Here is a 17,901-nt window from a genome sequence, read left to right on the forward strand (position 1 = left end):
TACGTACGTTGGATTGCGTGCAGCCAGCAGTAACAGCCTGGTTGATCATGTTCTGATCCACCATGTGGCTTGGTCACAGACCGGGCCGCGGGGGCGTTGACCCCCCGGAACTCTCTCCAGGTAAACTCCAGGTAGCTGTTATCACGGGAGATGAGTCTTGAAACTCAACCAAACTTTTTTTTGTGTTATCCTAAGTAATTTATATATATGCTACTATGTATGATAACTTGTGTAAGTGTATTTGTGTGTATGTGTACGTAAATAAACTTAGTTAACCTTCCCACTTCTGTTGACAACATGACAGACTTCAATATTCTCGTAGCCATTAACCTCATAAAAGTTATCAGTGTAAATAATACAAGGGTGAGAGAACACCTGTTAGCTAACTACAGCAACTGCAAATATCAAAATAACTCCATGTAGTTGATCATTGATGTGCCTTCAGAAGAATTTTTTTTAATTTTACTTAAAACATCATGTATATATGCAGAAGAATTATACAAATTAATAAACTTGCCTGTAAATGTATTTTCCCCTGAATAATCTTAGGCCTGAAGTTCCAGCCTTGCCTATGATGTTGAACAAGATGATGATTAACACACATGTTTGGCTTACACAGTAGATTCTTCAGTCAAATACAAAGGGAGCAGAAGCAATGAAATAATGATGTAATCAGTGCATCAACCTTGGAGAAAAAGTATTTGAGGGGGTCAGTCCCTCAGCCTGGACACAAGTTCAGATCCATGGACTGATTACATCTTCATTTCATTACTACTGCTCCCATTGTTTTTAACTGAAGTAGTCTACTATGTAGACCAAACATTTCATCAATAAAGATACCCAAATGTTGCACATGCATCTTAATCTTCAACTTGACTATGATAAATCCAGTGGCAGAAAGAATACACTGAGAAATCCCACACTTCGAAAATAAACAAGAAACAAAACAGGGCTTATTCCCATTTCTGTTAGTCTTTTCAATATATCTTACAAAAAACCTCCTTGATAAATGACAACACAAGAGTCTACAATGAGGTGCTGATGAGATGCAACCAAGAAACAACTTAAAAATAGATCAAAGTTCAGAAATTGCATGGGTAGACAGTAAGGGTTGATGAGTGGAACAAGTTGCTCAGTAACATCACTGGAGGTAATACCTTGGGTAGATTTAAAACGACCTGCCTAAATTGGTCCACTTAAATAAACTTATTTACTTGTAGTATTGTAGATGAATGGTTCATAGATGAATGGTTCACAGAACCGACACGTTGATAAATTAGACATGTGCAACTCTTGGGTATCTTTATTAAGGAAACTTTTCGCCACACAGTGGCTTCATCAGTCCATACATAGGAGAAACTTGAAGAACAGGAGGAGAATGAGGTAATCAGCTCCTCAACCTTGAGTATACAAGACAACAGACAGTTTTGTCATATATAGCCCACACTTACGAGACGAAGTTATAACATAATTTACACTATGATAACTGCACTTACGTGTACCTGCGCCTAAATACTTATTTAATCGCTCTCTCTCTCTACCTTTCCTTACACAATAAAACAATTGAATAGTACATTCCATTTATAAGGTCAACTGTAGTAGTGACAACAACTGCTCAAAATAATACCAACGTAAACTATAATAGGACCGACTTGGAGCCATCGTACTGTGACAAAATATTTTATAGTCGTCCTCTTTTTTTTAACCCATCTCTGCTAGAAGTGATAAGGTTCCTGGTGGACCAAAATTCTGAACACAATACCATTAACCACACTGTCTTAACATGGGCCAGCAGGCCTATATTATGCCAAACACAGCAAGAAACAAGAGTGTGATTATTACTATAATAAAAAAGAAGCACTAAACCACAAGGGCCATACAGCAACAAGAGTGTGAGAGGCGGGGCCAGAAGCTCGGACTTGACCCCTGCAACCTCAACTAAGCGAGTACAACTAGGCGAGTACAACTAGGCGAGTACAACTAGGCGAGTACAACTAGGCGAGTACAACTAGGCGAGAACAACTAGGCGAGAACAACTAGGCGAGAACAACTAGGCGAGTACAACTAGGCGAGTACAACTAGGCTGGTCAGAACCAGAGGAAACAAGTCAATAATTTTTTTGGGGTTATCCTAGGAAATTTACACTATGATAATTGCACTTAATTATACCTAAATAAACTTACAAGAATTAAGTTTACCAAAAGGTACAGGTGCACATAAGTACATTGATCATAATTTACAAGTTTAACTTACCCAGGATACTCCAAAAAAGTCAAAGTGACTTATTTCCAGCGTGCTTCTTGTAATATGTAAATACATAAAGCCCAGCCTTATGTACTTCCATATTATGTATTATGTATTTCCATATTATGTATTATGTATTTCCATCACCATCTTCCCCTACACAATAAAAACCAATCCAAAAAGGTGCATTTCATTTATAATTTCGACTAATGTTGTGAAAATAATTATTCAAAATATAAATGCAAACTATACTAGCAAATAAATGCTATTTCCAGACTTTAAATAAGATATTACAAGGACCAAAACAGAAATAATTTTTATACCTTTCTGGGTTATCCTGGGTAATTTATATGTTAAAATACATATAATTGTACCTGTGTGTACCTGTGCCTAAATAAATTTACTCAAATCCCGCTCAAAAAAAAATCTGCATGTCTTTCAGGCCTACTGAGCCTAACACGTTTATTTAGGCACAGGTACACAGGTACAATTATCATAGTGTAAATTATCCATCAGAATAACTCAAGGAACTGGTCAGATGAAATGAATTATTTCCATTGTGATTCTAACAAAACGTTCGTCCACACACAAAAAAAATCAACCCACAATGCCAGTAAACCCCTAGGCCTACAAAGAGGGTGTTAATTACCTTGCATCTAAACCATTTAGGAGAAAAAAAACCAAAAAGGTAAAAAAAAAAAAAAAACAGGCCTACAATGGGGATGTTAACTAGCCTACATCTAAACTATTCAGAAAAAACAGGCCTACAAAAGGGGGCATTAAGTAGCCTACATCTAAACCATTTAGATAAACCCATAGGTTTACAAAAGGGGGTATTAACTAGCCTACATCCAAACCATTTAGAAAAACCAATAGGCCTACAAAAGGGGGTATTAACTAGCCTACATCTAAAAAATTTAGAATTTTTTTTTTAAAAAACCAATAGGCCTACAAAAGGGGGTACTAATTAGCCTACATCTAAACCATTTAGAAAAAAAAACAATAGGCCTACAAAAGGGGGTATTAACTAGCCTACATCTAAACCATTTAGGAGAAAAAAAAATTGAAAAAACAATAGGCCTACAAAAGGGGGTATTAATTAGCCTACATCTAAACCATTTAGGAGAAAAAAACCAATAGGCCTACAAAAGGGGGTATTAACTAGCCTACATCTAAACCATTTAGAATTTTTTTTTGAAAAAAAAAAAAAACAGGCCTACAAAAGGGGGTATTAATTAGCCTACATCTAAACCATTTAGGAGAAAAAACCAATAGGCCTACAAAAGGGGGTATTAACTAGCCTACATCTAAACCATTTAGGAGAAAAAAAATTGAAAAAACAATAGGCCTACAAAAGGGGGTATTAATTAGCCTACATCTAAACCATTTAGAAGAAAAAACCAATAGGCCTACAAAAGGGGGTATTAACTAGCCTACATCTGAACCATTTAGGAGAAAATTTAAAAAATAGGCCTGCAAAAGGGGGGTATTAATTAGCCTACATCTAAACCATTTAGGAGAAAAAACAATAGGTCTACAAAAGGGGGTATTAATTAGCCTACATCTAAACCATTTAGGAGAAAAAAACAATAGGTCTACAAAAGGAGGTATTAATTAGCCTACATCTACACCATTTAGGAGAAAAAACCAATAGGCCTACAAAAGGGGGTATTAACTAGCCTACATCTAAACCATTTAGGAGAAAAAAATTGAAAAAATAGGCCTACAAAAGGGGGTATTAATTAGCCTACATCTAAACCATTTAGGAGAAAAAAAAACAAAAAAATAAGTAAAAAAAAAAAACCCTAACCCCCCTGAGCAGATTTCACCTAGAGGTGCCCCCCACCATGCCCCCCCCGGCCCCCCCGCCCCCCATTACTCCGCCGAACCCGCGCCACGCGACTCTCGCCCTTACCGACCTGACACCTCCACCACATATATCCCAAATTTCCGCCAGTGGCCGGGGCCGTGGGGGCCCCGAAACCCCCGGGGCAGGTGTGGGGCCCCCTCCAGCGGGGCCCAGACGGGGTCAGCGCCCCCGGCGTGCAATTGCAAGGAAGATAAGAGCAATGTTGCAATGTAGGGCAAGTAATTTCCCTGGCGAGTGTCCCGTGAGGTCGACTCGGCCAGCATTTTCAGGCCGATTCACTCGGAATTTCTGGCCAGATTTGGCGTTTTATGGGTGTAAATGGGGAGGTGGAGGTGGAGGCGCGACGTAGTGACGCGGGAACCCCCATAGGAAGCCTCCAGGAAGTAAAAACAAGCCAAATAAGACAACAACAGTTGGCTACTTTCATTCAAACCTGATACTTACCAAGGCGAAGAAATTAGTGTGGCAATCTTCTAAGCTTGCCCCGTTTGTCTGTGAGTGCGTAGACATCATATATCCATTTTCGACACTACACTTGGATTGGTATCAATCCACACAGTATGGATTAATCACTTAAAACCACCAGATAACCACAATCTCTCCATGGATCTCACTATAATGGCGGATAGGAAACGAGATACGTTCCAACAATGTTCTCACCTTCGCTGTCAAAAGCCGTCTTTTAAGGTGAATGATGGCAGCTGGGAGATGATGCTAATATTGAGATGGTAAAATAACCGGTGTTTTGGATGTTTGTTTAGTGGGGGGATTGGGGTTTTTGGTTAACTAGGGGTTGGTGGTTTGGTAAACGTTGGAAAGCAAGTTAAATGTTGGCATTAATAAAGCTTCCAGGTTGAAATAAAGTGGTTTGCTTATTTCAGTGTGTCGGTGTTCACGTAAGGTCTAGTTATAATGTAAATTCTGCTGCGTTTGTGAGGTGTATGGGCGAGTGATGTAGAACTTGTGAAGACTATGAAGGTTCCTGAGAAAGTGTTGGCCTAGCGGTCTCAAAGGCCGTCGCTGATTGGCTGACACAAGTCACGTGACCTCAGCCATCATGGCCGCCGCCATAACAAATCTCTCTCGTCTGCAAGTTGGAAATTTACCCTCAAAACTCCTCTATAACGCCGCCGCCGCGCTCCTCCAGGTGATTATCACCGCAGCTTAACTTATGGAGGAAAAATCTCGCCTCTGAAGAAAACGACATTATTTACTGACCATAAATCACTGATGTTTACACCTGGTGGTCGTAAATGTTTTAATTTTTTTTATATATTATTTTTGTAATGTTAATTTGATGATTTTTATCTTGGTTCATGTGACGTCTTGAGGTTGTTTGTTTGATGCCGGTGAGGACTTTGATCCAGGGAGGTAGAGCCACCCTCCTTTTGGTTGAAATTAACTCGTTACCCCCATGACCTCCCTACGGGTTTAGTGCTCACCCGTAATAAATTGATATTTTTAATTGATATTTGGATGTTCGGGAAAAATAATTCATTTGGGTTTAGCGCTCGGTGACGTATTAAACCTGTACGGGTCATGCAGTACCTTAGGGGGGGGAGGCAGTCTGGTTTGATCCGAGGAAGTGGAGGGAAGCTCTTAAAATCTCTTGGATCAAGAGCCTATCGCCTTGATGTTGATAAAAGGGGCTCTTGATTCAAGGAATAAGAGCTTCCTCCCTCCCTTGGATCAAACCTCATTACCTCCCATTCCCGAGGTTAAATAATTTTTCGCACAATATATTTGCAGTGTTATGTTAAGTCTTCATACATCTCTTAAATAACATGTTTGTAGCAGCCCCTACAGGTTTGTGGCTCAGTGGTAGCTCCCTCGGCTCACAACGGAAGGACCCGGGTGAAGACGCACAAAACGACATTATGTAATTTGCCTCCGCAAGTGAGGTTCCTTGATGCTGGTGAGGGGCTCTTGATCTAGGGTATTGGATCTGTGCTACAGTTCCCTGAATTAATCCTGAATACCTTCCACACCCCCCTCCAGGTGCTATACAATCCTACGGGTTTAGCGCTCCCCCACGATTATAATAATAATCTGTTATTTATTTTTAAAATTTCATTTTATAATTCACTCGAGGGAAACTCTATCCTAATAACTTGCAAAGTTTCCATTAAGGCGTTCGGCGAAGCTGTAACCGCTTAAAATGACCATTGTAAGTTAGCCCTGTGCTTCTTAGTATGTGTGGTCAGTAGTAACAGCCTCATTGATCAGGTCCTGATCTACCAGGAGGCCTGGTCATGAACCAGGCTGTGGGGGTGTTGACCCCCCAGAATACCCTCCAGGTAGCCTCTCCTTGTCACTTACGACGGGGCTCCGTTAAGATTTCGTTTGGATTTTTAACCCCAGAGGGTTAGCCACCCAGGATAACCCAAGGAAGTCAGTGCGTCATCAAGGACTGTCTGACATATTTCCATTGTGGTCCTCAATCTTGTCTCCCAGGATGCCACCCACACCAGTCGACTAACACCCAGGTACCTACTTGCTGCTAGGTGAACGGGACAACAGGTGTAAGGAAACGCTTCGAAATGTTTCTACCCTGCAGGGAATCAAGCCCAGGCCCTCCGTGTATGAAGCGAGAGCTTTGCCAGCCAGGCCACGGGGTCACCTGTGGCCTGGTAAACAAATTCGTGGCTAAGTGAGGATCATACTATAATGGTAGTGAGTTTGTATCAACCGTCTTTGATATTGTTGTATTAAGCATAATAGAGGGAATCATCTCTAATATACATTATTTGGGTATGCATACTGGTCAGAGAGCCCATCGTAAGTCCGAGCCTTTGGTAAACAAGTGTACATCGCTAAGTAAGGACAGGCTGTACTTCTAAATTTGTATAAGCGTACCTTGCTTTAAGAGGCCTCACCTTAGAGCACTTTGCAAACACAGTGCTTTTCAGTTATATTTACGTTTATTATTTTTGACGCTTGCCTTGCTATTAAGATGGTTTTTGGCAGTGACTTTTTTTTTTTGTTATTTTTACTTTTGTATTTTTTTTTTAGGCCTATTGCTATCAACCCTTCAACTGTCCAATCATACATATACGTTTTTGCGCGTAGCGCTCTGACCTTGATTTTCTCCATAAGAAAGCATGCTAAAAAACATAGATCTACGTTCGGAGCACTACGCAAGCAAACATAGATCTACATTTGGACAGTTTAACGGTTAATAATGAAAGTGTAAATTTGTTTTTAAGCTTTTATATGCATTAGCAAATGTAAAAAAAGGCTGTGATTCACTTTAAGGTGGCGGTCTGGAACCTACTCCGCCATATCAGCCAGGTATGACTTTATGGAATAATTTTTCACCGATGGGAAATTATAAGAAACTTCTGGCCAATTGTAAGCTTCTCTCTCTCCTATTTATGGGTTATTTGTGTATTATTCCAGTCACGGTAGTGTGCCTTTTTCTTTTCTTGATAAGGTTCACTTAGGCTAAATCAAATAATTCATTATAGTTGATAAATTAGATACAAGTGCAACACTTTGGTATCTTTATTGTGGAAATGTTTTGCCTCACAGTGACTTCATCAGTCTTATATAAAACATAGTGAAGATCAGAAGGAGTTTGATGTAATCAGCCTTTAGGGACTGATTACCTCAAACTCCTGATCTTCACCATTTTTCTTTATATTGGACTGAGGGGTGTTAATATTGCAGTTTTATAACTGCAGTGTAAGCACATGTCTGGCAAAACAGTGATGGAGTGAATGATGATGAAAGTTTTTTTTCGGGCCACCCTGCTTTGGTGGGAGACTGCCGATGTGTTAATATAATATAATATTGGACTGATGAAGCCACTGCGTGGTGAAACATTTCCACAATAAAAATACCAAAGTGATGCTCTTGTGTCTAATTTATCAACTTCTTGATTCTCTGAACCATTTGTCTACAATTCATTACAGTGTGCTTAGCACCTAGTTTTGATTGTAACAGTAATTCATTACAGTGTGTGTCTATAAGAGTAATGCGTGTATTACTCTCATTAGATAAATGTTTAATACTGTCTGTAATACTGTATATAATAAACTAGAATAAATTTCATATTCACCATTAAGGGAAAACTATCCTAAATCAACAGCATGGGCAGCAGTGTAGATCATCGTCATCTCCAGTGGATACTTCAGATGAGGAAGAGAACTTTCTACCTGATAGGAGGTTTTCCTTTGACGCAGAGTCGCTAGCGGCTAGAGGGTATGTTTGTATCACCCTCATTTTTTTTTTTTTTTACACGCCAGCAGTCTCCCAGCAAGGCAGAATGACTTAAAAGAGAAAACACGTTTGTCACTAGGTCACTGTGTAATAATAATAATTTTGTTTCAGCATGATAGTGTTTGTTCAGAGATGAGTGACATTTAGTTGTGCCTGCAGAAAGCCCGTAGTTATGAAGAACTGTCCAAACGTAGATCTACGTTTGGACAGTTTGAGGGTTAAGCCCAGCTTAAGACTATAATGTGTCTATGTTGCATTATAGATAGCCCTCTCAACTGCAACATTCTCACCCTTTCTTATTTACGTTCATAATTTTTTTCTAGTGAACTGGCCATATCCCAACGAGGTAGGGTGACCTAAAAAGAAATGAAAGGTTTTTTAAAATTTAGTAATTTCCAAGGAGAAGGGGTTACTAGCCCCTTACTCCCATCATTTTAATTGCCTCATACGGCAGGCTTGGTTACATTCATATTATTACTTAATACTTCAAGTTGAAACACTACTTGTAAGAATATATGGTAAGTACTGTACAGTGCCAGATCAACCAGGCGGGGAATTACAGTGGACCCCCGCATAACGATATTATTTCAATCCAGAAGTCTGGGTGGCGTTATAGACCGAATTTGTTCCCATAAGAAATATTGTGAATTAGATTAGTCTGTTTCAGGCCCCCAAAAATACACCTACAAAAGCACTTACAAAAATACACTTACATAATTGGTCAAGTTGGGAGCTGATCGCTATGCGGGGGTCCACTGTATTAGTTTGGAAGAGATCAACTTATTAAATAAATGTAATCTATAACATGCCAGAAAATTGTTGGCATCTGTGAACTAGTATGTGACTATAAATTCTCATTTTATCATTGTGTTAGATAAGGCAGGGGCAGCATAAAACTGAGGAGTTGCCAGAAGTATTGGTTACAAGAGTAGCAGAAGTATTCACAAGATCACTACAAAGAAAACACATGACCTGATCTGAGCCTCACAGTCTTGTCTGCTCTTCCATTATAACTAAAACCAAAATTTTTAAAGAGTGGACTGGTAAGCCAGCGGAAGGCCTTGGTCAGACGACCAAAAGCTCTAATGGCGGGTCATCATCTGACTAAGACCCGTGTCAGGAAACACTTACCCTGTTTCCTGACGAACCTAACCTAACCTTCCATTATATGTTAGTAGCTGTGGGAATTATCTTCCCCGCATCCTGGTCTCAGTCCAGGCCTCCCCGCTGAAAGGAAATATTATTACATAAATAATAAGAACATAAAGGAGCAACATTGCCCTACTGGTACATCCTAGGCAGATTCAAGTCACACCCACTCAAGAAGGAAGGAGCACTGCTGCAGGCCTGCTGGTTTGTGCTAGTCAGGTCTAACACTCCCGTACACCCACACCCACTCATGAGCCAGGTTTGTCTGATGTTAGCCTGGTTAACCAGGTTGTTGCTGCTGGTGACCCACTGATCCACATATCCATCACAGCCTGGTTGATATGTTCACTCTCTTGTACCTAAAATTATTAGTTAAAATAGCTTATTGATTAATTTAAGACTTTGCAGGTTTTTTTTTTAATAATTTTCATATAATATTTCTATATTTTTTAAACTATTCCTTTTTTATATTTACAATAATTTGCAGTCAGCATTTTACTGGTTCTTAGGATAATTTACTTGTTAAACACTTCAAGGAAATGGGTTGAAAAGACTGACATTATTCTAACATATCCAGTAATGTTTTAAATTAACACAACCTGTATGTACAGTGTACTTATAAATGTTTAAAAAAATGCTGATGAATGAGACTTCTGCAGCATTTCGGTATCCTCATTCTGGAAATGTTTTGCCAGCCAGTGGCTTCTTCAGTCCATGCAGAGAAAGGTGGAAGATCAGGAGTTTGAGGTAATCAGTCCCCCAGCCTGGAGTCAGTGTGTTCAGTCCAAAAGTGGACTGAACTTATAGACTCCAGGCCAAGGGACTGATTATCTAAAACTCCTCATCATTAACCTTTCTTTGCAATGGATTGAAGTCACTGGCTAGTGAATGTTTCCAGAATTTAGATAAACAAATACTGCACAAGTGTCTTATTTATCAACTTGTCATTTTTCTAAACCATTTACTCAAAAGAATATGTCAATTTTATAGTTAACATTTTCTTATTTTTTTTTTTTTTTCATTTTGGACAGATATCTTCGCAGTCAGAAGCCATATTCACCCGCTCGTGATGTACAAAACCAAGTGTTGGAGATTTGTATGAAGTTGGTAAATAGTTCCAACTTTGAGACTCCATTACGAGATTCCAACACGAAGTTTGCGGTGTTGACGCAGTGTTCCAAAGCTTTCGGACATACAGTCCCCAATTCACTCATGCACAAAATAACTAATATTGGTATGTTTTTAAATTAATAGCATTATTTTTAATCATTATTACATTCATGGGGGAGTGCTAATCCCATGGGGGTCATACAATGCCTGGGGGAATGGAAGGTATCCAGACGAGTCGAGGGCTTCGAGCACATGTTCATTTCTTTTGAGCTGGATCTGTGTTCCTGTTCTAAGGAAGTGTTTTTGCCTCCCAGCTTACATAAGGGGATTACCAGTAGACCCCTGGCTGCCTTCAAGACCCCTGGCTGTCTTCAAGACCCCTGACTGTCTTGAAGACCCCTGGCTGTCCATTGCAACAATGCAAACAAACCATTGTATGGGTGGGGATTGACCTCATAGCAGGCAAATCCCCATCGTGGGTTCATATCCCACCCATTTCCTAGTTTGTTTGCAATCATGTTTTTGCAATTTTGTGAGTCATGATAATGCACTTTATGTAATGATTAGAGGAGGGAATTATTTTTGCATTTTTTGAGATTTATTTTGTAAGAGTTAAAATTAACCCTTTGACTGTTTGTGCCGTATAAATACGTCTTAGGCACCACTGTTTCTGACGTATATATACTCATAAATTCTAGCGGCTTCAAATCAAGCAGGAGAAACCTGGTAGGCCCACATGTGAGAGAATGGGTCTGTGTGGTCAGTGTGCACCACAAAAAAAAAATCCTGCAGCACACAGTGCGTAATGAGAAAAAAAAACACAGACCGTTTTTTTGGATTAAAACGCCGACTTTGAGGTATATTTTCGTATAGTATTTATCGGTGTATTCTCATTTTCATGGTCTTAGGTGATAAAATGGAAAACATATTAAAGAAATGGAGATGGTTTTCATTACTTTCACGATGAAAACGACCTTGAAACTGAGCTCAAAGTAGCGGAAATGTTTGATTTTTACCAATGTTCAAGAGTAAGCAAATCACACCACACGTCCAATACACGTCAACTGGGGAGTCTAATATTCTTTTACTAGTGCACTGATATTATTTATACCATTTTTAAAATAATGCAGTAGTCTGCATACCAGTAAATTTTGTATTTTTTTGTATGAATAAAAAATCAAAATAGAAAGCAATAGTAATATACGAGGGGCCTAGAGATGTGACTAATGAACAGAGTATATGTTATTTTAGTGCCAAGAATGTCTACCTTGTTCTGGACCCTATTTTGAAATTGGCATCTTTTTTGATTTGCGTGAAATTGGGCAACTTGCCAATTTCTGACCACTTTATTGGGTAGTTCAAATCGGTAAATGGGCGGTTTCTTCTACTCAACTGATAGATAAAATGGAGTTCTAAAGAAATAGCTATGAGTTTGGTCAACTGGAACAAAGGAATTTGCTAAAAACAGGGCTCAAATTCGGCGAAATCGCCAATAGGTATATGTTGTCGAGACCGCTAACTTCGCGGTAGTGTAATTCTGTGAGTTTTCGACGAAATTTCGAACTTTTGGTGTCATTACCATCGGGAAAAGATTCTCTGTCATTTCATAAGAAAAATAATTTTTTTTTTTTCAAAAATTTTGCGACATAGAATGACAGTTTCAGAAAGGGGCCTGCGACAGTCAAAGGGTTAAATTGTATAATTTGAATTACACTTATTCATTGTTTTCTTACCTACAGGAGCATTGGTTTCCTTCTATAAGACTCCCATCAACACCACCGTTCCACTGGACATGATAAAGAATATAGACCTACCCAAAAATCTGCATGTAACATATAAATATACCAGGTTCCACCCAGGTATGATGCACATTTGTCTTAGGCCAAAAATCTAGACATTTTTTTTCAACACCGGTTGTATCCCACCAAGGCAGGGTGACCTAAAAAGAACTGATTACTGTAATTAACTAAATACCATCATTGTAAGGTAAATAGATGAATATACGTTATGGACTTGTTGCCTTCATGTTGGGTAATTTTCTTGTTTTGTATCTAAAGTAATTGCTTTTGTACCATTGTAAAGTTGAGCCACCATAAGTTAAGGAAGACCTGTATATCTGTCATATTGGTGCACCTTTGGCAAGACAATGATAGTGTGAATGATGGTGACTGTTTTTTTGGGTTGCCTTACCTTGGTGGGAGACTGCTGTGTTAAAAAATTCCTTGTGCCCCCCCCCCCCGTTTTTTTTTTTTTTTTTTTCAACAAGTCGGCCGTCTCCCACCGAGGCAGGGTGACCCCAAAAAGAAAGAAAATCCCCAAAAAGAAAATGCTTTCATCATCATTCAACACTTTCACCACACTCACACATAATCACTGTTTTTGCAGAGGTGCTCAGAATACAACAGTTTAGAAGCATATACGTATAAAGATACACAACATATCCCTCCAAACTGCCAATATCCCAAACCCCTCCTTTAAAGTGCAGGCATTGTACTTCCCATTTCCAGGACTCAAGTCCGACTATATGAAAATAACCGGTTTCCCTGAATCCCTTCACTAAATATTACCCTGCTCACACTCCAACAGATCGTCAGGTCCCAAGTACCATTCGTCTCCATTCACTCCTATCTAACACGCTCACGCACGCTTGCTGGAAGTCCAAGCCCCTTGCCCACAAAACCTCCTTTACCCCCTCTCTCCAACCCTTTTGAGGACGACCCTTACCCCGCCTTCCTTCCCCTATAGATTTATATGCTTTCCATGTCATTCTACTTTGATCCATTCTCTCTAAATGACCAAACCACCTCAACAACCCCTCTTCTGCCCTCTGACTAATACTTTTATTAACTCCACACCTTTTCTTAATTTCCACACTCCAAATTTTCTGCATAATATTTACATCACACATTGCCCTTAAACAGGACATCTCCACTGCCTCCAACCGTCTCCTCGCTGCTGCATTTACCACCCAAGCTTCACACCCATATAAGAGTGTTGCTACTACTATACTTATATCTATATCTAACTTATGCCTCTTCTGTTATTAGAAATACAGTTGTACTTCGGGATACGAACACCTCAAAATGTGAACGTTTATGTAAGTGCTTTTGTAAGTGTATTTTTGTGGGTCTGAAACGGAGTAATCTAATTTACATTATTCCTTATGGGAACAAATTCGTTCAGTATCAGCACTCGAACAGCCTTCTGGAACAAAATAAGTTCATATCCCGAGGATCCACTGGATATGATATCATCTTTTCTTTTTATCATAAAAATAGTAAAACAATAAAACTGTTTTATCCCCAAAACTATGATTGTAGCCATGTATAAACGTAAGTAACCATTCTACAGAATTCATTACCTTTGTAACTTGTGAGCTCATTACCTTTGTACCTAGTTCAGCTATCAAAACTTTGGAGTCCAGTCCCTGGACCAATTATGTACCTCTGTAATCTTTTGACTACCGCCCACAGGATGGGTATGGGGTGACTACCGCCCACAGGATGGGTATGGGGTGACTACCGCCCACAGGATGGGTATGGGGTGACTACCGCCCACAGGATGGGTATGTGCTGCATAATAAACATATTAAACTAACTCCCAAAAATTGACATTTTATTTTTTCTATATGCAGTATACTAATAATGTTTTGTTTGTTTCATCAGAGACTGACACCAAGTTCGGAGGTGTGTCTGCGTTCACTAAAGATTCCACTATTGTTATGGGTCTCAAGAACAAGAAGAGATATCCTGGCTATGTTGGAAGGTCAACCTGGCCATATCAGTGAAATATTCTCAAGGGTCTTAAGAACAAGGAGATATCCTGGCTGTTCTTCAAGAACAACTTGGCCAGAGCAATGAAACAGTTATGGGTCTCAAGAGCAAGAAATATCCTGGCTGTTCTTCAAGAACAACTTGGCCAGAGCAATGAAACAGTTATGGGTCTCAAGAACAAGAAATATCCTGGCTGTTCTTCAAGAACAACTTGACCAGAGCAATGAAACAGTTATGGGTCTCAAGAACAAGAAATATCCTGGCTGTTCTTCAAGAACAACTTGGCCAGAGCAATGAAACAGTTATGGGTCTCAAGAACAAGAAATATCCTGGCTGTTCTTCAAGAACTACTTGGCCATATCAGTGAAATATTTTCTAATTCATATAGTTATGTAAATATGACTTAAATAAGAAATTAGCAAAATCCATATCTTGATGAACTGACCCCCTTTTTTTATTAAATATTAAAGCAAGGTAAATTGTAGGCTATTGTAGTGTTATTCACTTTCTTTACTTAACATAAAGTCTGGTAATTTCATTCTGAATTTTTTTTATAGTTATCCTGCCTTTGTAGGAGACCATTGATATGTTAAAAAAAATATTTTAATCTCCATTATAACTGTGATAATATATTAACACTTTTTTCTGAAAGGAAAATGGCTGCCAAACATTTTTTTTTAAATGCATTGGTTGTTTACCACTGAGGTAGGGTGACCCAAAAAAGGAAGAAACACTTTCATCATCACTCACTCCATCACTGTCTTGCCAGAGGAGTGGCAGTACTACAGTTCCAAAACTGCAACATGCCTCTGCCCCTCCTTCACTGTTATGATGTCCCATTTTTAGGGCTCTCGTGAACTTTTTTTGTGATGGCCAAGGTGGTGATAAAAAAGTGTATATAGTATATGAATGGTAATCAGATTCCATGTGAATTTCTAGTCACATTCTCAAAGGTGATTGAGGGAAACCATAAAACAGGTGGGGTTTGACCCCATGGCAGGTGTATCTTAAAACTCCAGACTCACTCACCATGGGTTCAGATACCATCCATTCCATGGTTTGTTGTTTGCAATAGTGCTATTGCAATTTTGTGAGTTGTGATTGAGAGGTCACAAGAGTACTTGGAATCTATTTCCCATTCATTGTAGTTAAATTGTATGCTGCATTTGATATTATTGAATGTGTTTTCTTAAGTCGCCCTGCCTTGGTGGGAGATGGTCAAGTTAAAAATTACATACTGGACTGCTGTACAGTACACCTGGAGGTGGGAAGTACAGTGCCTGCACTCTCAAGGGGGGGTGGAGATATTTGCAGTTTTTGACCTGTTTCATCAACACCTCTCTGGCAAGAGTGATAGTGAAAGTGTTTTTCTGTGGGTCACACTGCCTCGGTGGGAGATGTGATAAAAAACTTGATGGCCATCTTTTGGCAATAAACAAGGATGGGTACTCAACTACGGTCGGTGCATATAGCAGGCCCAGTCTTGTAGCCAGAGCTTGCACTAGGATGATTTCTACAACCAGCACTTTTACAAGATGGTTGTACCTTTTAGCACACCCTATCCTGCAGTGCTGTATGACCCTTACAGGTTTAGCACTTTATGATTATAATAATACAGGAGGTGTCACTCATAGGAGGCCCCGAGTTATTTTTTTTTGTTTACTTTGGACATAACATGCAAACAGGAGGGTTGGAACCCAATACAATCCATTACTTTCTACCACTGTACCATACCAACCAGACTAACAAGATTTTCTCGGCTAGGTGTATTTCTATATACTAAGAAGGTCAGCGCGAGCCACCACTATGACCACAAACAAATCTCATCAGCCTGGTTATTATTTTATGAGCAGTACTGTATGACTGGTGGGTTTAATGCTTAGTTCTGATTGTAATAATTATTTTGTGAGCCGTAATGGTGTCAGAAACTTTTCTGTTATGAAAATCATTAGCCGGCTGAACCTTCTTAAAACCCTTGCTCATCTTTCATGGGGAGCTGATCGTCGAACTCTCCTTCGCCTACATTCCACCCTCATTTTATTGAAACTTGATTATGGTGACCAGATCTATTCAGCGGCCTCTGCTGCTACTCTCTCTAGCCTTAACCCCATTCATCACCAAGGATTAGATTTATGCCTTGGTGCTTTTCGCTCTTCCCCTGTTGAGAGCCTCTATGCAGAAGGGAATGTTCAATCCTTATCCAATCGCCGTGATGCCCATTGCCTTCGCTGCTATGTACGCTCTCATGATCTCCGCAATCCTTCCCTTTATAGAATGGTCACTGATATTAGTAGACATTCTTTATTTGTTCTCCGCCCCTGTTTACTCCGTCCCTTCTCTCTTCACCTACATTCGCTCTTGTCTTCTCTTCAATTACCACCTTTCTATGTTCATATAGCATCTCACTTTTCCCTACCCCCCCTGGGAAGTTCCAGCTGTTCGAGTCTGTTCTTTCTCTCTCCCTTGCTCGAAAGCCCAACTGCCTACGGTCGCTTCCCGCTCTCTTTTTCTTGACCACTTCCACTCTCATTCTCATGCCATTGCAGTGTACACAGATGGCTCTAAGTCTTCTGATGGCGTAGGATTCGCAGCAGTGTTTCCGGACAGCGTTGTACGAGGGCATTTACTATCTTCGGCTAGTATTTTTACTGCTGAATTGTATGCCATTCTTGCAGCACTTATCCATATTGCATCTATGCCTGTGTCATCATTTGTGGTTGTCTCAGACTCCCTTAGTGCTTTACAGGCTATACAGAAATTTGATATACCTCACACCTTAGTCCTCCGTATCCAACTTCGGCTACGCCGCATCTTTACCAAACATAAAGATATTGTTTTTTGTTGGGTCCCTGGTCATGTTGACGTACAGGGCAATGAACAGGCAGACACTGCTGCGCGGTCAGCAGTACATGACTTACCAGTTTCACATAGAGGTATTCCATTTACGGACTATTTTGCTGCAATAGCTACCCACCTTCACACCCGTTGGCAACAACATTGGTCTACTATGCTCAGTAACAAACTTCAATCTATTAAACTGAGTATAGGTTACTGGCCGTCTTCTTGTCACCAGTGTCGAGGTTGGGAGACTACTGTCTCCCGTCTCCGCATTGGCCATACTCGTCTTACTCATGGATATTTCATGGAGAGATGCCCTGCTCCTCTCTCTGAGAATTGTCAGGCTCCATTATCAGTCAGCCACATTCTGTTGGACTGCCCACTTTATCAACGAGCATGCAGAATTTACCTCCAACGTCGTCTTCACTTCGCTGCTCTCTCTTTACCTTCCCTTCTCGCTGATGGACCCACCTTTCATCCGGACTCTCTCATTGACTTTTTGACAACAACTGACTGACTTCACAAACTCTGATACCTTCAGCCCTTTCTACCTCGATCTCTTCCTACCCTCTTCCCTGCACTGTCCCCTGCCCTGCTGTTTTCTGTAACCTGCTGATCATCCCTCCCCCCTTCTGCCATTCAATACCCTCGCTTCCTTCCCTACCCTGCAGCGCTGTATAGCCCTTGTGGCTTATC

At 40.0% G+C, this 17,901-nt stretch overlaps 2 protein-coding genes across 3 annotated transcripts in view; one reads left to right on the plus strand and one right to left on the minus strand.

Annotated features, from left to right (window-relative positions):
• skd (mediator complex subunit skuld) overlaps window positions 1-4,760 on the minus strand; it is a 320,744-nt gene extending 315,984 nt beyond the window's left edge. For both annotated transcript variants that reach the window (XM_070079690.1, XM_070079689.1), the window contains exon 1: window positions 4,559-4,760. In XM_070079690.1, coding sequence (XP_069935791.1) covers window positions 4,559-4,627 — 69 coding nt within the window. In that variant the 5' untranslated portion in view covers window positions 4,628-4,760. The remainder of the gene's footprint in view (window positions 1-4,558) is intronic.
• Window positions 4,761-5,101: 341 nt separating this feature from the next.
• mRpL50 (mitochondrial ribosomal protein L50) lies at window positions 5,102-14,530 on the plus strand. Its single transcript, XM_070079691.1, has 5 exons — window positions 5,102-5,261; window positions 8,205-8,317; window positions 10,516-10,718; window positions 12,334-12,453; window positions 14,260-14,530. Exons 1-5 carry the CDS (start codon window positions 5,172-5,174, stop codon window positions 14,379-14,381), a joined length of 648 nt encoding a protein of 215 aa, XP_069935792.1. The 5' UTR covers window positions 5,102-5,171; the 3' UTR covers window positions 14,382-14,530.
• Window positions 14,531-17,901: the final 3,371 nt, after the last annotated feature.

The sequence above is a fragment of the Cherax quadricarinatus genome, unplaced genomic scaffold (assembly GCF_038502225.1).
Source record: "Cherax quadricarinatus isolate ZL_2023a unplaced genomic scaffold, ASM3850222v1 Contig3, whole genome shotgun sequence".
Lineage (NCBI taxonomy): Eukaryota > Metazoa > Arthropoda > Malacostraca > Decapoda > Parastacidae > Cherax > Cherax quadricarinatus.